The following is a 23,126-nucleotide window of genomic DNA, read 5'->3' as shown; positions in this document are numbered from 1 at the left end:
AGGGTCTGTGTAGGCAGGGTTACAGCTGGAGTAGGAGTGTAGGGTCTGTGCTCACTAAACATACAGTGTCTTGTAAGCCTCTTGGGCGGTGCCTCACAAAAGGTGTGGTGTCACTTAAATTAAATAAACTCATCAAATCAAATCCCAACCCATGAACAAAGTAAAACAAAATCATGACATAACTCCTTACATTGAGTGAAAGAGAGAGAACTTCTTCCTCCCCCCTCTCTGCTGTGGATGGTGTAAGTGCAGGCCTGTTTGTTCTCTGGTTTAGCTAACAAGAGAGGTGTTATCAGGCTGATCAGCAGGAGAGATCAATTATAATATCAATGAGAGGCGGGCAAACCTACTCACACCCCCCCCCCCCACCCTCCCACCACCACTCTCACACTCAATACCTGTCTGCAGTGAAACCTGTATATTGAGGTCAAAGATTGTGTTGTGTTGTTGTGCGTGTGTGTGTGTGTGTGTGTGTAACGAGGGGTGGGGGTAGAGGGGCAACATGTACAGCCAGTTTCACAATAAAGTGAAATGAGAGAATCTGAAGGAAGGCCACACACCATCAAAACGGAACTCAAAAGCAAAAAGCTTCCTTCTCCATTCCTGTACATAAACTATTCGTGGCAAACCACCGAGTCGGGGCCTCACACACACACACACACACACACACACACACACAAAAACACACACACACACAAACACACACACACAAAAACACACACACACACACCATTGTCGCTGCACCTGAACAGAAGAGAAGAAGTGAGGCGGTGATTACAGAAGTGACAACGTCTGTGGACTGAACTGGCCTGTGTGGAACTGGTCTGTGTTGAACTGGCCTGTGTGGAACTGGCCTGTGTGGAACTGGCCTGTGTGGAACTGGTCTGTGTTGAACTGGCCTGTGTGGAACTGGTCTGTGTTGAACTGGCCTGTGTGGAACTGGTCTGTGTTGAACTGGCCTGTGTGGAACTGGTCTGTGTTGAACTGGCCAATGTGAAGGCTTTAATTCACCCTCCTGTGTCAATACCGAGGTGTGAAACAGGACATATGCAGCAGTGTGTGTGTGTGTGTGTGTGTGTGTCATTACAGGAGTGAGACAACCCAGATGGTCCTCTACTGCTGATCTAGGTTACATGGGGACAGACACCTTGTTCATTAGGCTTGTTTACTCAAAAGGTAAAAAAAAGAGAAAAGAAAAGAAAAAGATCATCTGTTACAGACCAACAGGACATCAGCATGTCTGGCGTACGTCCCCCCAGAAACCCACTCCACACGTTTCCCTGTATGTTGATTTGGAGGATGATTCAATTACAGGGAAGTTCACCAGGATCAGGAAGGGTGGCGGAAAATAAGCAGAACAGAATGACGGCCCCTGGCTGGTAAAGCCCTCGTGCAAATAAGTAGTCCTGTGCAACAAAAAAAAATGAAAAAGTCACAGGGTGAAAGATTGTGTGTGTATATTTTTACATTTCCATTGATGGCATTTAGCAGACGCCTTCATCCAAAGCGACTTACAACAAATACATTTGTCTAAGTGAGTGAATAATCTCTCCCTCAGTCATCATAACAACAGGTAACTATGCTAGGACCAGGGGCTATTGGCAGTCGCAACGCTAGAAGGAAGAAAGAATTATTTCTTCTTCTTTTTTTAAAAAATTAATTAATTTGCCCTCTACTGTGCAGGGGGGTAGTGGGGATGAAGAGGTCTTTTCCTGTCATGAAGCCATCCAGACACAGGGAAGACGTGTGTAGAGAGCCTCCCCTCTCCGGTGTTACTCACCGTGTCTGGGGTTAGCCTGAGGCTAAACAACTGTCTGGGGCAGTTGTGGGGGGCCGTGCTGAAATGAAAACGTGGCGTGGCGTGGCTGAACCTGTCTGTCCTAAAAACGCCCACAGTCACTCCTAACAGCTGTGGCGAAAGGTGTCACACACACACACACATACATACATTCAGACTCACACACACACACACACACACACATACATACACACACAGACTCTCTCACACACACACACAAACTAATACTAGTTCTTCAACATAAGCCTACACTCGGCGAGGCAGGAGTGAGTCACCTCAGCCACAGCGTTGCCCCCCGCTAGCTGCACCCTGCCAGGGACAGTGTGAGCCTCAGGGCTTACAGGACGGACTGAACGTACCATCCACAGCAGCAGCAGAAAACCACAGTGTTTAATTACAGCTCTGGAGAAGACATTAGGCAGCGCGCGCGCGCACGCGCACGCACACACACACACACACACACACACACACGGTGAATACACTGTCTGCTGCCCTCTGGTGGTTTGGATTGGCATACCTGTCTCTCTGGCTGTGTCCAAAAGCTACTGCCTACTGTTTACTAAACGTATCTACTACATACTAACCATACTACAAACTACAACTACAGCCTGCTCAGGGCCTACTGTTTTATAACTACAGCCTGCTCAGGGCCTACTGTTTTATAACTACAGCCTGCTCAGGGCCTACTGTTTTATACAATGTATGCAGTGAGCAACACATTTCAACATACTAGGCTACACCTCATTCATACTGAGAAAGAGTCACCTGTAAGGCGTTACATAATTACATAACGCCTTCATTTCCCCTCGGGATCAAGAAAGTACCTCTCTCTCTCTCTATCTAAACCATGTTGTTCAGGGTCATTGGATCAATCTCACTACTGCTCTCTACCTGCTCAAATCTGAATGGACTTCCTGAATCATGTGCAGTTAATTCATACTGCATGGAAAGGCATATCTAGTATGGCATCTTGGCATTGTCGAGATACCGCTGAATTTCAATACATTTTGCATAATAAAAAACTGTTTTTCTTTTCCTGCATGGAAAGGTATATCTAGTATGACATCCTGGCATTGTCTAGATACTGGATTTTGGTAAATTTTGCATCATGAAAAACTTTATTTTTCTTTTCTTGCATAGTGAAAACGGCTACTAAATATACACACATATACACACACACACACACACACACACACACACACACACACACACACACACACACACACACACACACACACACACACACAGTCTGTCCCCCACTGAAACTAATCTCTTGGACAGAGTGGATATGAGGACAGGGTTGAACAAGGCCTGCTCAAGCAGTGCCCCTCTGAAAACTATCCCTGGGCAGCCAATCAAAACAATACCAGCAATAGCTCTCAAACCAGACAAACATCCTCTCGTTACTCAATGGTTTACTTAAGTGAGTTCTAGTCAGCGTGCACACGCCCAGAGGATCACCGGTTGCTACCAAACAGCGCAGGGTTGCCAAGAACCACAGGCCTGCAGCGATATTGATCAATGCCGCAGAGACAAAGAGCAAGGGCATACACAGACAGACAGACAGACAGACCGCTGGACGCAAGCACACAGCTTTACGGGTTGCACACACACACACACACACACACACACACACACGCACACACACACTATTCCACCAGCACAATACATCTAGCTAATGTACACTCCCCCAGAGACATGCACGTACACACACACACTATTCCACCAGCACAATACATCTAGCTAATGTACACTCCCCCAGAGACACACACGTGCACACACACACACACACACACTTCCAGGGATCTCCACCAGCACAATACATCTAGCTAATGTACACCGCCCCAGACGTATGGCATGAGGGCTGGAGGGGTTGTCAAAGGAGTTGGGAAAGTTCCAACTATAGGCTCCAGGGTTTTCCAGGAATCCTGCTTCCACCCGCAGCCTAGGTGGTGACTTTGAGTTACCCTGGTGTGCTGTCACATTTACATTTACACACTTACGCCAAACGCCTTCTAGACAGCCACCCAACCAATCTGGCTCTGTGTTTATTGTGACAACATATTTGCTCTCCAGGATAGTGAGCAGGTCAAACCTGGAGGGGGTAGGTGGGGGTGGGGGTTGGGGGTAGTATGGCAGCATCATTTACCTATCGCACCCTCCCCTACCTGGGGTTGGACGGCCAGACAGCAGCCTGAACATGGTGCATTTGAGGAGGGGGGTGGGTGGGGCGGGGGTCCGTGTAGGTCTGGTGTAACAGGTTTTGGAGGGTACAGACGGACGAAGGACCATAGCCCTAGCCCTAACCCTAGCCCTAACCCTAGCCCTAACCCTGTTCAACCTGAAGTCTGGGCTCTTTCAACGAGACTGTTGAGTTTGTTTGATTTGAAATCAGGGAGTGGCTCCGCGGTCGAACGCTCGTCGAGCGCCGCCGACCTTTGCTCTGCCCAAATCACTGCAACCGATCAAACCGGTCGCAAGAAACAACGTCTACGTACACACTGTATCTAAGCCACCTCGCGAGGGTGCAGGACCAAAACAGTCTGTGTATGATTCCAAAACAAAATGGACTGTGTAATCTGATTGTACATAATGATTGGGGGGATGGGGGTTGTTTATAAACTTGGCCAATCTCACGATGCGTCACCATCAACAGTTTAGTCGGCTGGAGGGGAGCTTCAGGCCCAAACATTTCGAACAAGAAAAAAAAAAGAAAAGGAACGATTAAAACAACAAGATAGGTCTCAGAGAAACAGCTCTCTCTCTTACAGTAAACTCTTCTTTTCTCAGTTCTTAGGCGTGGTGTGTTCAGCAGTACTGGCGGTTGGAGATCCCCCACAAACACCCCTACTTCGTCATTAGTATTGCAAAGACAGCGTACTCATTTCGGTTTCAGCACACTGGAACAGGAGGATGCTGAGTAATGTTATCATGTTGATATTTGAAACTAGGATGACTGAGTGCGTTGCTACAGAAGAGTCTTGATAAGAAAAAAAACATCCCACGTTTGAATCCTCCTCAAGGAATTTAGGTGTGTGTGTGTGTGTATGCCAAATGCCAGAACAATACAGCCAGTATAGACCAGACGTTTCGCAAACCAACTGGTCCTGATTGTCAGCTTTCTAAATTAAGCATCATAGTTTGGTGTTATTACAGTAGATTTCGTGATACAATTCCCCAACCTTGAGTGAATGGGTTTTGGTGGTAGTTACTGGAAGCAGGCAAACAAACAGGGTTTTTATCTTGATGGTTTTGGGTGATAAGGTAAGGCCTCACTCACAAACAAACAACCTAGGCTTGGCCCACTGCCGAGAGTCCAGCTAACTGCCCCAGCATCCATCATGACGAGAACATTCTAATCTAGAACGGAATATAATTTAAGTAACAATGACTAGAACTCTGGGGCGCCAAAATGGCTGCCCATTAACAATCCAACTGTCAAACAGTCTGCCAGACTGTGTATCCACGGTTCTGCCTTCTGACACGAGGCAGAGCTGATCGGGCCTGGTGTACACTGTACAGGTCAGTGTTATGGTGCCGGCTCTGTCCATTGTGTATTTTACCTTGAAGTCAAAGCTGCACAGACTGGCCGCATCGTCATCCTTCTCCCTGCGCTTCCGCTTCTGTGGAAGAGAAAAACAAACCCTTAAAAAAATAATTATAAAAAAAAGAAAAAAGATGCTGAATGTAGATAGAGAAGCACAGACACGTTTTACATTTACATTCATGGCATTTAGCAGACGCCTTTATCCAAAGCGACTTACAACAAATACATTTGTTTATGTAAGTGAATCATCTATCCAACAGTCATCATAAGACAAAGTAATCAATGCTCACACCAGGGGCCATTGGCAGTCGTCATGCCAGAAGCCTTTCTTTTTTTCTTTTCTTTTATTAACAGGAGAGAACTTGTACTGGGGGGGTAGTGGGGATGAAGAGGTCTTTAGGAGGGACTGTTAAGATGTAGCCTGAAGAGATGGGTTTTTAATCTACGGCGGAATCTACAGCGTTTTCACACGGCATCCCTATCAACACAGACAGAGTGACACTTCTTTTCACAGGCAGAAACACAAACAGCCACACGCTACAAACACCTCTCCAATACACAGACAAGAGAGAAGAACCCACAAGTCACAATCTCAGTCTGGATTCCTGCTGCTCTTCAATGCTCGTCACAGTCAGAAAAGAAAAGACGACCCAAAAAAACCCCCCTCCAAAACACCCCATTTCTCAGTCTCAGCCCCAGGCCAAGAACGGGAATAGCCCCAGTGCAGGGTAGAACTACCCCACTGCTTGCTCTATTGACCAGGGCACAATGGTCACCGCTGGGGGTCCCATTGAGGACAGGAAAGGGTTAATTAAGCAGAGGAACACTTTAACACCTGGAGATGATGACCAGCTGGTAGGTGAGAAGTCTGGCAGGCCTGGGAGGTGTGTGTGTGTGTGTGTGTGTGGGAGGGGGGGGGGGGCTGAGGCATGGTTGACCGCTGCTGCAGCCCCCCCAGGGCTCTGTGCTTGTGTCCTTAGAGTGCATTAACGATGGCGGCCATCTTGACTGCCCCCCCCCCCCCCCCCCCCCCCAACAGAAAAATGATTCTGATTCTGATTCATTCTGTTGGCCTCGGCTAACAAAGATGGTTTACAACAGCAGCAGCAGCGCTACTGCTAATCAAACAAACTGTCACACAGTCGCTGTTGGGTGCAGTAGCTTTACTCTCCATTTGAACTCCAATTAAGGGCTGTGCTGTGTGTGTGTGTGTGTGAACGGGGGGGGGGGGGGGGGGGGGGACCGTTGCTAAAGCTAATGAGGAGAGCAGGGGCGTGCAGCGAGGCTAATCAATGCCGTCTCGTTGACGGTGCTCAGATTAATGAGGGAGGTTTCATTCACCGTCTGATCAAAAGCCAAAATGCAGACAGTCATCATCATCATCATCATCCAGCAGCTACAAAATGGCTCATTAGCCAAGCAGCTTTAGCCTTGTGTCTTTATGTATGACTGAATGGGATATTAATGAACCTGAACCATTAAAAAAAAAAAAGGCTGAAGGACAAATCAAAGCGCTGCACCGGATGGCTTCTAAAACAAAAAAAACACAAACAAAAAAAACTCACACCTTTGACGGTTCTATAAAGACCAGAGTGCTTAAATACTTTGAGTGTACAAAACTCTCTTAGGCCGTTAGGAGGAGGGAGGAACCTGAGTGGGGTGAATCAGACCATCACAATGATCAAGGGTGGGAGAGAACAAAAGGCTGACCGGGGGAGGTGGGATGGAAAGACTGCACCATACATCCAGTTGATGAAACCTGCCACCCACAGAAGACAGCACCACCCTGTCAGGACCCACTCACATGCACACAAACAGACAGAGACAAACACACATTTACACTGGCAGATACAGTATCAAACAGAAACTGAGACACACACACACACAGGTTTCACCACTTTCAGACAGAACAAAAGTAGGATTGCATTTTGCTGAGAGTCTCTTTCAACTGCCTACTGCTGCCCACGCAAATTAGACAGTTTCACATTACCATGACATCATGGGCTGAATGTTCAAACCTAGCTGCACCTCGTGTGCTTTAGTGCGGAGCCGGGTTAGATAGGAGAGGGAACCTGGCAGTGTGTGTTAATCATTCAACTGCTTGATGGAAAAATTGATAACCATTTGTTGCAGAGAGAGAGACAGAGACAGAGAGAGAAAAAGAGAGAGAGAGAGACAGAGAGAGAGAGAAGAAAGAGAGAGAGGTGTACAAAGGGAGTGGGGGTGGGGAAACTGAGTAACAGCAACCTGGGATAGTCTCTCCCTCCCTCTCCCTCCCTCTTTCTGTCACATGGAAATGACACAATAAAAACCACGGTCTGCTGCCAGAATACACAAACTACCTGGCGCTATGCAATTACCAGCACAAAGCATTCAAGGTATGGTTAATGGCGTTAATGTACTTTAATTAGGACACTTGCACAGCACACACAGACAGACACGCACATATCTGTTTTCCAGAAAGAATGTTTGCATATTCCGGAACGCGATGCTGACTTTGACATTCTCACGGCCTGAACACGTCGCTCAAGAGAGACAGAAAGAGCTGCAATTCCTTCTGTTAATTACCTTCACATTCCTACAACAGCAGATCGCTTTTGATCTGTCACTTCTTGGCACCCTGGGGGGGGGTGACTTAAATCACATTCTCAACGCTACAAAAAGCCCAGAGGCCTCGCTTATGCAGTCTGAGAGAATGCATCAAGAACGCCTCGGTCCTCCCTCCTACCCTACCCCACCCCACTCCTACCCCACCCCACTCCTACCTGTAGCAGACCCAGCCTCCCAAAAAGTCCCTCACCCACATCAAAGCCAGAGACCTGGGCTAACCTAATTCAGGTTTCAAGTGCAGGGGTAGAGAGATAAGAGAGAGGGGGGGGGAGACAAAGGGGGAGACAAAGGAGAAGAAAGGAATCCAAGGTCTCTTTTAAATGTTTAGGGTTTTAGATGTATTAAAGGTGGGATAACGGAGAGAGTCATTTGGGGGGGGGGGGGCGCTAACAAGGGAGCTAACGAGGGCCATCTGTTTGGCGGAGGAGCGAAGCGTGCCAGTTTAAAGACATTAGGGGGAATCAAAGGCAACGTTTGGCACGAGATGAAGTGCTTCTGGCCTTCTCTCTCTCTCTCCCTCCCTTCTTTTTAACCCCCCCCCCCCCCCCTCTCTCCTTAGATGACTGATGGATAGGGTTCGGTCGGTCGGTCGGTCGGTTGTTCAGCCATAAACCCTGGAATGCTCAGGGTCTTGTCGTCATTCCGTTCCCCCCCCCCTTCCGATAATCTCCCTTCTCCTCTGTTTCCAATCACCGATCTCATTTGGGTTTACTGTAAACACCGGGCGGGTCGACCATAGCTGTCATTCCTTGATGCTCATTCCGTTATGTTGAGGGGGGAGGCGGGGGGGGAGTGTGGGGGGAGGAGGATAGGAGGAGGCTAACTCTCCTCTTTGTATGGTCTTTTGGCTTTTGGGTATCCGAGAATCAGGAGCGGGGACGCCGTCGGGCCGGGCCGGGCCTGCGTCAGCCGCGAGGTTGTCACGCCATTTTAACGAGTCCATAAACAGAGGATTGAACGAACGCACAGACGTCACCCTCAGAAAAGGTGCCGAGTGTTGCCAGGAAAGCTGGGCTGCTGGCATGCAGAGGTGTCCGTTACAGAACCCCTGACTGACGATGTCGGAGCGGTTCTGGCCGTTCCAGAGCTTCACGCCGGGCGCGGTGATTACGGCTGCTGTAAACAATGCCGGTTTCGGATCGGCATTCCGCATTACGTCACCGTTCAGCACCTGATCAGCCAGAGGAAGGTGGGTCCCCCTTGGAGTCTGGTTCCTCTCAAGGTTTCTTCCTCCCAGGGAGTTTCTTCCCTTGCCACTGTGCCCGATGTTTTTGTTTTTTTGATCAGTAATTCAATGCTTCGTAAATGCGACGCTACGAAAAGCCATTTAAAAAAATAATAATAATAATAATGACCAAAAAAAAGTGGCGTATCAGTGGATACTGCAGCAACAGTGAGCCAATAGGAGCGGCCCGTTCGCTGTGCTGCTATGAGAATGAACAGCATCCCTGCGTTCCGTGACTGTTTTAAAAACACAGGACGAGATTGAACGCAAAAACAACTAAGTTTTGACAGGGAAGAACAGGTTCTCTCCAGTTAAGACCTTGTCCCCATGCCAGGAAGAAACATGGAGGACAGGGGAACATGTTGGGGCACCTTGGTTGTGTCACATGATGGCGGGATGGAGAAAGAAAGAGTACAGAGACCAGACGAAATGCAACAATAGCTCTCCTCCTCCTTCTCCTCCTTCTCCTTCCTTCTCCTCCTTCTCCTCCTTCTTCTCCTCCTCCTTCCTTCTCCTCCTCCATCTCCTCCTCCTTCCTTCTCCTCCTCCATCTCCTCCATCTCCTTCCTTCTCCTCCTCCTTCTCCTCCTCCATCTCCTCCTTCCTTCCTCCATCGATCATCCAAGTACAGTGCATTCCAAAAGTATTCAGACCCCTTCACTTTTTCCACATTTTGTTATGTTACAGAACATATGTTCTAAATGTTCTAAAATGGATTCAATTCATTTTTTAATAAATTAGCAAACATTTCAAACATTTCTTTCTGTCATTATGGGGTATTGTGTAGATTGATGAGGAAAAAAACTGAACTGAGCCCATTTTAGAAGAATGCTGTAACATTAACAAAATGTGGAAAAAGCGAAAGGGTCTGAATACTTTCCGAATGCACTGTACTTTAAATCATTTACATGTAAACACACCAGAGAACGGAGCCTGTGAAAACCATGCTGGAAGGAGGTTGTACTCACCAGACTGAAGTCCCACTGAGGTCCAGGGGTGAGGAAGGTGAAGGAGTTCCCTCTCCGCAGAGGCCTGGATGGAGGAGAGAGAGGAGGACAACGTGAACTTAGGGAGTTAGTTAGTTTGAGAATAACAACCTTTACTACTGAATAACTACTTTACTATACCCCTAAATACCAAAATGGAACTGTCTGACACCACTACAATCCAAAAACGCACAACAAGTACAACAACAACACAACGGCCAAATACAATAATATAGAAATACAATAATATAGAAATACAATAATATAGAAATATAATAATACCCAAACCTCACCATGCAACTGTGTAACTGTGCAAGCTCGCCAGAGTGTCGTGACACCGTAAAGAACTGTTGGTGAAGTACAGGAACTGTGTGACATATACAAACACACAGCCATTCCCTCAGTCATCCCCTCAGTCATCAAGTGCAACCTGCCAGACAGACCTCCGCCTGACAGACCCCCCCCCCCCGACAGACAGACCCCCCCCATGCTCTAGTGTCATTGCGTCAGTGTTCTCCGTTACATACCACAGCCTCAGTCTTGTGTGGCCGCAGCCACAGCGATGTCCCCTTCGCTGCATCCTCCAGCCAGCCCAGGACAGACAGACGCCCAACAAGCCCAGGACAGACAGACAGACAGACAGACGCCCAGCCAGAGATCCCACCCTTCAGCCCCTAACTTGTGTAAAACACGGATTAGAGGATTTTCAAACTGTCCTCACAACGCTCTCCTCTCTCTCTCTCCATCTATCTATAGGACCCCAACAGACCCCTCACACACACACACACACACACACACACACACACACACACACACACACACACACACACACACACACACACACACACACACACACACACACACACACACAGGAGGAGCACCCAGCTACAAGCCTATATTTGGGGGGCAACTGTCCCCCCCCAACCCCCCAACCCTCCTCCACGACATGTACCCCCCTTACGAAAGACCAACAAGACTTGCGTTCTCACGCTCATCAAGGTTATCTTCAATCAGAGCGACCATTCCAGGGGGGTAGATTAGGCCAGGCTAAGGGACCCAGACACACGCAACGCACAATCTATTCTCTGTGAGTAGATTATTACACAACACAGACCTGCGCCCTGTCCACAACACACCTTAAACCTCCGCCAGCCACATGACGACGGATTGGATTTTTTATTTGGGCCTATCACACGCTGATAACCACACGACCAACCGTACATGAGTAATGACTGGGTGACAGGGCGAGAGGAGCAGGGAGCAGCGGCCCGCACGTACGCTATTCTCAGAGATCCTTCATCTTATCTGGCACCTTAGGAGAAGAGGGTTAAACCCCAAACCCAAACCCTAACCCCAACCCTAACCCAACCCTAACCCTAACCCAACCCTAACTCTAACCCAACCCTAACCCAACCCCAACCCAACCCTAACCCTAACCCAACCGTAACCCAACCCCAACCCTAACTCTAACCCAACCCTAACCCAAACCCTAACCCAACCCTAACCCAAGCCGTAACCCAACCCTAACCCAAACCCTAACCCAACCCTAACCCTAACTCTAACTCTAACCCAAACCCTAAAAGATCTGCTAACATGATCATCTAAAACATCAAAGGGACCTAGAAAGGATCTGGGCCTTCGAAACCCCCTGAATCAACGTGTTGTTATCCTATATCTTTTGTTTCTGTTTGTTTCTGTCTATTTGGGGACGGACACTGAAATCTGTGTTACGGTGCAATGCGTCTAAAATCACTGATCCCTCTGGACGCTCCGTCTCTCATTGTGCTCCTACTGTCGCTGCTAGCCAAGTCCTTCCAGTCATTCTATTGGCCAAGTCCTTCCAGTCATTCTATTGGCCAAGTCCTTCCAGTCATTCTGTTGGCCAAGTTATTCTGTTTGCCGACATATTGTTGCTACAGGTGCCACTTGTCCAGTGACACAGCACTTCCATCTATGCATGGGGAGCAGCCGAACCCCCCCACCCCCCCCACGCAGCTGTAGCGTCACACCACCTTCCGTGTGGTCCGTGTCTGGCTACACACTGACCGTTAGTGATGGAAAAAGACAACGCACGAAGCAGAGGCAGGAAGACATAGAGCAGTGTCAACAAAGAGAGAGAGAGAGAGAGAGAGAGAGAGACAGAGAGAGAGAGAGACAGACAGAGGCAGAGAGACATAGAGCAGAGTCAACAAAGAGAGAGAGAGAGAGAGAGACAGAGACAGAGAGACATAGAGCAGAGTCAACAAAGAGAGAGAGAGAGAGAGACAGAGGCAGAGAGACATAGAGCAGTGTCAACAAAGAGAGAGAGAGACAGAGACAGACAGAGGCAGAGAGACAGAGGCAGAGAGACATAGAGCAGAGTCAACAAAGAGAGAGAGAGACAGAGACAGACAGAGGCAGAGAGACAGAGGCAGAGAGACATAGAGCAGAGTCAACAAAGAGAGAGAAAAGACAAGAGGAAGCACAGAAGGGAGTGACCAGAGACAATATCTACCCCCACCCACCCCTGCCCCCCCCACCCCCCACCCCCTCACACACACAGGCAGCCTACTGGACACTTTCAACTGTCACTGTAGGTTACATGACAAAAATAGAGAGAGGGACCGCCTGGGTGTCCTGGGAAGGCCAGAAATGTGCGCCTGTGTAGCACTTGAGTGTTAAAGGTCACTGCAGGTGGTTGGCCTCAGCAGCAACAGTCACTCCTGTTCATAAATAAATTAAAAAATCCTCCTTCTGGCCTTGTGACTGCCTATGGCCCCTGGTCTGAGCACTGATTACTTTATCTTATAATGACTGATGCATAGATGATTCACTTACTTCAACAAATACATTTGTTGTAAGTCGCTTTGGATAAAGCCGTCTGCTAAATGCCATAAATGTAAATGTAACACCAACAACAACAACAACAACCACAACAACAACAACCGCTCCTCCATCCAACACCTTCGTCAACAGACCAGTACGATGGAGAGCCGCGGTCAGTGGCTGTCAGGAGAGACGGACCTACAGCACCAGAGACGGACATACAGTACCAGTCAAAGGTTGGGACACACCTTGCCAAGAGTGTGCAAAGCTGTCATCAAAGCAAAAGGTGGCTACTTTGAAGAATCTAAAATATAAACCATATTCTGGTTTGTTTAACACTTTTTTGTTTACTACATAATTCCATATGTGTTCCTTCATAGTTTTGTCTTCAATATTAATCTACAATGTAGAAAATAATTTTAAAAAAATAAAGAAAAACCATTGAATGAGAAGATGTGTCCAAACTTTTGATTGGTACTGTATGTGTGAGCATAGTACTGTAGGAGCTGTTGCTGTACGATCCAAGCAGTCAAACACCCTGTTCACACTGCCTGATCCATCAGTGGTACGGCCTGAACTGTGACTAATTTTCATGAGTGCAGCATATAATGCACTGTCATTGGTTCAAATACACATGAGGTGGGTCTTGTTGACCCAAATGTCGTGTGGTTCGCCGAACGCACTTGTATGTCTGATTGATTTTCCGCGACACGACAAGACATTCGGGTGCTCACGTGGTTTTAAAAAATCAACAAGACCCACCTCATGTGTATTTGAACCAATGACAGTGCATTATATGCTGCACTCATGAAAATTACGACAAATCAAAAATGGCGGTAAATTCAAATGTGCGCAACGCAGCAACCGGCGGTAGATGTCGCGCGGCAGTCGGCACAAATGGGTTAATCAATGGACCGGACCAGACCATACGTGGGAAAAGGAGGGGGAGTTGACTTGATTTGGTTGTGTTGATTGAACTGAGAGAGATAACACCCTTTGGTGTGGGTGTGTGTTTGGGTTTGAAATATGTAGACAGTGATTCACATGAGTTTGGTGAAGCGTAACCACAGAAACGTTATCAAACCTGACAGGCAACACGGTGTGGGAGGATGCTGAAGGGACGCCAGAAAGCGTGGTGCCATGGTGATGCTATGAGACTCGGTGCCATGGTGGTGCCATGGAGATGCTGTGAGAACCTGTAGGCCGTGTGTGTGTGTGTGTGTGTGTGTGTGCTGCAGTAGCAGATCCACGCCTGTGCATTAGGTCTAGACCCGGACATTCCTGCGACATCTGAGCTAATAAGCAAAGCTATGCGAGGTGATGATGTAACTGTTATCCTGCTGCCTTCTGAGAATCTGGGTGTGTGTTCTGTAGAGACAGAGGTGTGTGTGTGTTCTGTAGAGACAGAGGTGTGTGTGTGTGTGTGTGTCTGTGTTCCGTAGAGACAGGACCCTGCGGTATGTGAGGTGATGCATGGAGCAGCCTGGGTGGTTGTGGTTGTGGTTGTGTGACTTACAAGTGTCTCCGGAATGCAAAACAGGCTCCTCGGGAAGACCAACAGACCAACCACAGCACCGGGGAGCGCCACTAAGGAATGACAGGCATCCTGGGCCCCTGGAAGCTCCTCTCGGCGACCGGCGACCGGCAGACAGTTACATCACACGGCCAGGCAACTATTTCTCACGCAGGAGTCAGGAAAAACAAGCAGGGAGGAGGAGGGCACGGACGGGGGGGGGGGGGACTATGCCCAACGGAGGTATGTAGCCAACAATTGAACGCGACCAACCACTCCTGTGTGTCGCGAAACTATTTAGCATAACACAGACACTCCTAGCAATTACTCTGAAAGGTACACGGTGTAATAATGCAGACAAGAATGTCTCCAGGAGGCTGGGAACGTTTAGGCCAGGCCCTTTTACAAATGTGGTCTGGACTTAATCATGTGTTGTTTTTTCTGGGGGATTGCTCTTCCTCGCTAATGTACAATCGGCTAGGCTATTATTATTATTATTATTATTATTATTATTAGGCTATTAGTTCTAAATGACATCACTGTAGTGGGCCGGGTTAGCAGGTTATGCCTACATTTCACGATCCTAACACACTGGAGAGAAGACAGACAAACACATATTCATAGAACTTATATTCTTTTAGATTCTGACGTGTGTAATGCATGTTTTCAAGCCTCTCCGGGTCACAATAACACAATGTCCTATGCTATTAACTCATTGTGAATGAAGTCCTCTGTGGCTCAGTTGGTAGAGCATGGCGCTGACAACGCTTAGGTCGTGGGTTTGATTCCCGCTGGGACCATCTATACTGAAATGTATGCACTCACTGCAATGTGAGTCGCTTTGGATAAAAGCATCAGCTAAATGGCGTATATTATATATATATATTATTAAGTTATAGGCCTTTATTCCATGACTGCACCAGACTCATAAGGTTCCCGATGGCAGATATCTGCACTTAATACTGACCTGCTCAACAGAGACAGGTGCACCTGGCGGCTTGTCTCGCATGAGAAGACCAGGTGTGTGCGTGTGTGAGTATGTCTGAGGGAGTCTACTTTGACATCTGTACCTGGGGGCCAGAGACAGTGTCAGCAGGTGATGTGAGCTCATGAGAAGCCGTGGAGCAGTGGAGGCGGAGGGAGGCCTCTGTTTAGTTAGCATGAGCCTGCTTCAGTTTCACACACACCAAACAAACAAAGGCAAGGCCAAGCATGATGCTAATACACTGACTCATACCACCTACAGCTCACACACACACACACACACACATAGTGAAACAGACCTTTGTCCCCAGGCTGATTACTATGACGAATGTGATTGTGAAGTGACATCAATCACATATGCATAAAAGGCCACACACACCAGCACAATGGCTATCAGCTTTCAAAACAGCTCATTGTATGGGAAATGTGATATTGGATACATTACTCAATGCATTATGACACGCAATGCTTTTGTTAACGATATAAATTACTACACTTTTCGCAATCCAGTTTTGCGTGAGTATAGTTTGCTATAGTTTGTTGTCGTGGTACTTTTTTTTGGAGCATAAATGGCAATTCTGCCCTTACTACACTGAGGTGTATTCTCCAGGGGGCAAAGGTCAGTCCCTGGGGCTTGTAATTGGACGTCACGAGCAGGGATATGATTCTTACTCAGAGGGGTTTACTGTGGGTTACACAGATGCTGTAGCTGACCTTGACTACTATGCAACCTGCACAGACAGACATGTAGACTTAGACTTCGTAACCGAAGTAGGAATCTTTACCTCATTCAGTGCTGAGGGTGAATAAAGTCGCCCAAATTGTTCTTTAACATTCTAGAGTGCCACAGGTGACTTTATTCGCCAGAAATATCGCATAAATTACGATGCCAAGTACTGTTGTAGGTAGATACCACATACAATACCTGGAACCCTAGGTGGTGGTGGAGTGTTCCGGAATTATTTAGCAGCTAGTGAGTGTCACCGTCAAAGACACGGCTTCATGTTGCCTCACAGTTAGTGCAGTAGCCACAACCTAAACCATGCTAATTAATCACACCTATTACAATAATATTGTCATAACAAACGTATCATGGTTCAGTGTCCATCAACCCAATTTCCCCTTTTTTCCCTCTTTAGTTATGCGGGTCAAATTCTGGGTCATATTTTTCCTTGTTTTTCGTACTGAGCAACAGTGGGTAAAGGGCCTTTTGGCACAACGCATGGAAAGCCTATCGGTTCCCCTTGCCAACAGAAACTTTCTCAGTGGTTCACTGCCCCCAAAATAAAGTGCCATTTGTCAGTGTCTGTCTGCTGTCGGATGAAACTTAAATGGCCAAATATGATCTGTTTGTTATAAGGCTGGTGAATCTCATCCAAGCTGTCACACACTCAAACAGAGGCCACAGGCAAAAGATGATACTAGTAGCCGCAGTAAGTGCAGTTCTGGATGAGTAATATGCATGGAATAATGACCTTCTCTCTCTCTCTCTCGTCTGGCAAAAATATACATGTTTCTGATCACGTACGAAGTTAAGGAGTAGAAGTTATAGAAATATTATGGACCCAGAGCAGCCAGCTATCTTTACGAGTTGTCTTAATAAGTGCAAAGTCCCGTCATGAGACAGTCCTGCAGGCCTGTGAATGGTGCCAACCCTGATCCATATCCATGGGTCCATCTGACAACCACAACAAGCACACGTGCCGTCGCATATCCCTTTTTGATGAACAGTCAACTCTGTTCGTAGCTCTCTACCGCCCCCTGGTGGTGAGGAATGTGTACGACTGTCTATAAAAAACAAGCTGGGCTATGACGTGAAACGAAAGCTCATCAAATATGCAAAATACATGTCTATTCCGGGTAATGTCAAACTGTGTGCTGATTCAAAATACATTTCTACGTATGTATGTATGTATCCATGAGCATATGTATCAGTCAGGACTAAACCTTTGCTGACACGCCGGACGAGACCCGTCCCGTGTTAGCGAGCCGGCTAGCTATCCAAACAAATATTCACTACACATGATGTGAATGCTGCGGGAGTGTGTTACTAACTGCTTATGTACAGTACAGTGAGGACCACTTTGATCGGTTTTCTCGTGTAACTAGCTAACAGTCTTATGTTCGTGTCGCCTCACCGTTTGGTGTTGTTATTGCTGTCGGGGGACGTCTCTGCATCGTCAATGAACCTCCTCTTCATGCCTGCCTTTCTTTTCGGTCTGTCAACCTTCACCGTCTCTGTCCGGGCTTGTGCATCACCGGTGTCCTCCATTTGAAATGTTGAACCAGAGATTAAAGTACTGCTGATTTTTAAGTAACAAACTTACTATATTTATGAGATATAATAACTACGGGATAGCGGATCGGTCAATTCAAACCGCAAGGGACGGCTGTTTGAATATGGCGGAAATCCGAACAATGACCAATAAGAAAAGACCAGAGGCGCCGGTTGCTAGGATATCAATTTAACAGGCGGGGCGGAACACAAATGAACAGCTCTGAGTGGGGCGGGGCGTCCTATAACAATAGCCAGGGATAGGTCAATGAACTTGCTGATGCACTGTTCTAGTTCTCTGCAAAATAACAACTCCACACAATATACATTTCTCCCAGGACAGCGTAGCGCATGTTTTGCTCTTTGGCCTCTCTGAACTGGTCTCCCTAAACTCTCCTGCTTCCGAGATTCCAAGATCTATTCTAAACTTTAATGTCAAGAAAATCATTTTAAAAAAGCAGTTGAGACCATCTGGTGTATGGTTTTTTTCTTCTCCATCTGGTGTGATGTTAATAACAGAACAATATCTGGTTGAAAACACACACACACACACACACACACACACACACACACACACACACACACACACACACACACACACACACACACACACACACACTGTGTCTCACTCAATCCTAGTTGACAGGTGCAAATGCAAATCCCAAAATAATATTTTCACCCTTGAAGCTCCTGCTAAAATATTTATTGTGAATTCCAACACGGATACATCTCCAAAATCATACACAGGGTGAAATGAGTATGTGTGGATGCCGGTGTCAGTCTAGAGTCAGCTCAGAGCTGCTCGTCACGTTCCAGTAGGGCGTCTGTCCATATCGGAATGCCCCCTGTCCTGGCGCTGTTATCGTGGTCGCGGTCTCCAGCAGGGCCGAGAGGGTAAGAGGCTCCCAGAGGGCACTGCTCTGAACTGTAACTTTACACACACACACACACACACACACACACACACACACACACACACACACACACACACACACACACACACACACACACACACACTCATCATCCCACTATCATCATCGTCGTCGTCATCATCATCATCACAGAGGTGTTGCAGGTACTGCATGCAAATACCTTCTTGTTCGGTGTCCCTATCTGAAAACATTGACCTGTCCTCAGAGAACTGCACATTGAGGCTTGTCGGCATCTCTGACAGAGGCCTGTGGACCCGTTGGTTTGTCCATGTCCATAGAGAAACAAAAGGAGGATGGGGAAATGTCTGATGTTGCTGACTTGACTACAACAAAGTACACGGTCTCCTCCATTAATACACTAACTTCACATAGAAGAAGACTGTTTATTTGGCCATGCAATCAATTCTCCTCAATTGTAGGAATGTGATACATGCACACCGACCCCCCGAGACAACACACACACTGGCCTCCCTCTCTCTGAGAGACACACATTCACACCCAAGGGAGAACAGAGCTCTGGGCACAGGGTCAGCCATATTCAGCACCCCTGGAGCAGTTAGGGGTTAAGTGCCTTGTTCAAGGGCACAACAGCAGTGGTAGGAGCCTTAGATATGATGCCAGTAACCTTCCAGTTACCAGCTCACATCCGGCTCCCTCCTGGAGCGGGGATCAAACCAGCAACCTGTCAATTGCTGGCCGGCCTCTCTAACCTCTAGGCTACCTGCCACCGCTATCATATTTCTATCCATCACCCATGGTGATGTACAAATACAAATGGAAATATGATCTTTCAAAGGCGCCGTTGCTGTTAGTTCTCTGTCCAATACCACAACCCCTTGGCTGCAGTGCTTCATGATCATGCCATCCATGACTGATACAGTAACTCTTTCCTACTGTAATAGAACACACCTGCTCTGCTGGCTGGCCTCTCTTGGTATCTGAGGTGGAGGCTTGGAAAGACATCTCAGTGGAGCCAAACCACTCTGGCGGCCTCTAGTGGGCTCCAGCCTCTGAGGGAACATTGGATGCACCGACTTATTAAAGCATGTTATTGTCAAAAGACTCTGTCAGTACCATGTTCTGAGGGTAAGACTGAACTGTGGAATGCATCCAATGAGAGTGATATGTGTGTGTGAGTGTGATATGTGTGTGTGATATGTGAGTGTGATATGTGTGTGAGTGTGATATGTGAGTGTGATATGTGAGTGTGATATGTGTGTGTGATATGTGAGTGTGATATGTGAGTGTGATATGTGAGTGTGATATGTGAGTGTGATATGTGAGTGTGATATGTGTGTGTGAGTGTGATATGTGTGTGAGTGTGATATGTGTGTGAGTGTGATATGTGTGTGAGTGTGCGCGTGAGAGTGATATGTGAGCGTGATATGTGTGTGTGAGCGTGATATGTGTGTGAGTGTGATATGTGTGTGAGTGTGATGTGAGTGTGAGCGTGATATGTGAGCGTGAGCGTGTGCGTGATATGTGTGTGAGTGTGTGCGTGATATGTGTGTGAGTGTGAGCGTGATATGTGTGTGAGTGCGAGCGTGATATGTGTGTGAGTGTGAGCGTGATATGTGTGTGAGTGTGAGCGTGATATGTGTGGGGTGGATAGATGCTTCACTTACTTAGACAAATGCATTTGTCGTAAGTCGCTTTGGATAAAGGCGTCTGCTAAATGCCATGAATGTGAACGTACATGGGTCAAGCTTGGTCACCCCCATGAGGTGACTTTGGGAGGTAAATCGTCTATGGGTGGAATCTTGCCTTTGAAAGGATGTCATCAACCACGTATTTGGCAGGGCTGTCTCCACCCTGCAGGGCGTGTAAGTCTGGCAGGGGGTTGTTGGCCATCAGCAGGGCCGTCCTGTCCAGGTTGGACACCGAGGCCTTAAACATGAGAGCCACCCGACTCATACGGCGGTGGGACTTCCCCAGGCCCTGCAACTCCAACAGCTTCTTACACTCCATACGCTCATTGAACGCCTGACAGGTGGGTTGGAGGGAGAAAGACAGCGACCGGTAGGCTCGTTGGGTTGGACAGGGAGAGAGAGAGAGAGAGAGAGAGAGAGGGAGAGAGAGAGAGAGATGGGGAGAGAGAGATGAGAGAGAGCAGTCAAGCGCACAAGTGGGGGAGAAACATCATGCAAGGTATTGCATTGGAGTCTCTTAATTGAGAATTTCGTAATTTCCAGAATTTGTCAGACTGTGTTCTGTGTGAGATGTGATGTGTGGCAGACAGAGACCTTGATCACGGAGGGACCGTCTATGGCCATCTCCATCCGAGCCAGTTTGGACTCTGACTCCTCCCTCAGAATGTTCCAGATCTCTTTTGAATCCAGGACTGAATCCAGGACACAAAAAATATTAAATATGAGCTTGTGTTTTTGTTTCTTTATTTCAAATGTACACCAATAATGTGCATCTATAATAGTGTAGAAATGTAAGAAGCTGAGCATCTGTCAAACACTGATTATTATTCTTGTGACACATAAATAGATAGATGCTTTATTGTCCTCAGTTAAGAAAGTTAGGTTCACATAAGAGACACATATGTAAGAACTGTATCCTATACAGTATGTCCACAAAATGACTTTCTCACCTTTTGCTTTCTGATAGATCTCACGGGCTTTCGGAGCAATAACCTCATCCTTGCTTACCGGTTTGAGGAAAGCCTCTGCCATTTTATTCCCTAAAGCCCTGTACAGTTCAAATCAAATGACACTTTAAACATTACAAACATTACAGTCAATAATTATAGTCAATCATGACAACGACAGTTGCATAGGCCTACAAATATATCATATCAATGTTTGCCATTGTGATAAGACCTTACTTTTTAGCCATATTATTCATAGAGGGATCTGAAACAAGCTGGTATTATGATTTTGTGATTCAGAGGGTAGCAAATATCCTTAATCACATTTGGAATGTCAAAGAGCATTCTAAACTTCTTGAGTTTCTAGAGTTCCTCTGTGATGTCATAGGCTTCTTGTGGAACCCGTTTTACCTCGCAATTTTCTTTTCTTTTCTCCTACGGCACTTGTGTTAATTCCATTTTAATTACATCTCTGCATTTTTTCTCAGTCAATCTGCATCACAAACAGCACGTTCCCTTCCTGTGTGTGGTAATGCTTGGCAGTATTAATTCACTAGTTTCTTAGCCATAATAACACAAATGTTGTCGTTTTTTCCAAATCATTTGACCAGGTGGTGGTGTCACATCGAGATGAACTGACTTGTGCTCACTGCAGAAGAACGTATGAGAAGTATTACTGAAAACACCCCAGTGCTCTTGACAGAGAAGCCAGTAGGGGCTCACCTATGAATCACCTAAGAAGTACCTGTACAGATTCACGAGGAGAGAGGACACACACTGAATGCATTGATGCCTGTGTTTGCATCTGACTCAGTCATGGCCATCAGGGTGAAAGGAGAAGATGACAAATGTCCCGGGAGGTGCGAGGACAACAAGGCTCTTTAGAAACCCCCACTGATTGGATGGAAACGGCAGTGGAGGGAAACATCAGAGGACGGGCTCACTGTACGATGCATGAACTGGAACGAGGAACGGTATCAAACACTCTTGATTTCTGCGTCCTCCAGACTCACCTGTACTGTGTTCTAAAGTAGAACCACGGAAGGTTTTAGAATAGAGCGAAATCATGATTCATGAGTCACGGTGAGCTGAAAAATCAAGGTCAGATGTTGATCGTCAAGTAATTCATGATTTAACCTTTCAAATGACCTCTGATCACAGCTGTACCTCTGTAAGGCCTGATTGTGAAGAGGTACGTTCCTTTCTTCCTCCTCCTCTTCCTCCTCCTCCTCTTCCTCCTCTTCATCTTCCTCTTCCAGCTCAACCACATTCTCTAAGATGGTCTCCAGCTCCATGATTATGTTCATACTAAGATCACGATACTACCATAGGTTCAACACCCTCTATTACCCATAACGTTTCTAGAGCAGTGTGTGTGTGTGTGTGTGTGTGTGTGTGTGTGTGTGTGTGTGTGTGTGTGTGTGTGTGTGTGTGTTGTTAGACCTGGGGCATGACACGGTAACCGTAGGACGACAGGGACACAGAGCAGAGATAAGATAAGAAGCCAAAGTTCCGTCCTTTAATTCTTTTTCGGAACCTTCTCGGATCTCATTCATCCACTTACGGAGCTGGACCTTCCGACGGTTAATGTTCCAGGGAGGGTTTTCTGATGCTATCTTCTTCCATCGGAGGTTCTGTGCAGTGTCTGGTACTGTAGAGTGCTTTATTGTGTGTAATGTTAGGTGTTACGGTGATTAGATCTATAAGAATGAATGTTAATGGACCAGGTCGCTCTTGAAAAATGGAAACTTGGATAAATAAAATTTAAAAAAAAGTTTTTAAAAAGTTGTCTTGTTGTGGCTCCTTAAGCTTTATGCCCCTTACAGTGGGGTTTACGGCTTAAATTGTGTTACAT

At 47.0% G+C, this 23,126-nt stretch overlaps 2 protein-coding genes across 5 annotated transcripts in view; both read right to left on the bottom strand.

Annotated features, from left to right (window-relative positions):
- The window catches only part of net1 (neuroepithelial cell transforming 1), a 28,251-nt gene extending 10,534 nt beyond the window's left edge, over positions 1–17,717 (bottom strand). The window contains exon 1 of the mRNA XM_083692343.1: positions 17,607–17,717. Within this exon, the coding sequence (XP_083548469.1) occupies positions 17,607–17,646 (40 nt within the window). The 5' untranslated portion in view covers positions 17,647–17,717. The remainder of the gene's footprint in view (positions 1–17,606) is intronic.
- A 714-nt stretch (positions 17,718–18,431) lies between these two features.
- Positions 18,432–22,353, bottom strand: LOC310820515 (testis-specific gene 13 protein-like). 4 transcript variants are annotated; one of them, XM_083692182.1, is made up of 5 exons: positions 20,919–22,353; positions 20,440–20,658; positions 19,585–19,685; positions 18,836–18,921; positions 18,432–18,674 (listed from the first exon to the last, which is right to left on the bottom strand). In XM_083692182.1, the coding sequence occupies exons 1-5, from the start codon at positions 21,129–21,131 to the stop codon at positions 18,520–18,522; spliced, it is 774 nt and encodes a 257-aa protein (XP_083548308.1). In that variant the 5' UTR covers positions 21,132–22,353; the 3' UTR covers positions 18,432–18,519. The 4 variants fall into 4 exon arrangements, 3 of the variants coding, with proteins under 3 accessions (XP_083548308.1, XP_083548309.1, XP_083548310.1); XR_014554820.1 differs by having other exon boundaries at positions 18,432–19,685; positions 20,919–21,016; positions 21,275–22,353; XM_083692183.1 differs by lacking the exon at positions 18,836–18,921.
- Between the last annotated feature and the right edge of the window lie 773 nt (positions 22,354–23,126).

Source organism: Argentina silus (genome assembly GCF_951799395.1).
Source record: "Argentina silus genome assembly, chromosome: 20".
Lineage (NCBI taxonomy): Eukaryota > Metazoa > Chordata > Actinopteri > Argentiniformes > Argentinidae > Argentina > Argentina silus.
Note: the sequence above shows the minus strand (reverse complement) of the source record. Positions and strands in the feature narration are given on the sequence as shown.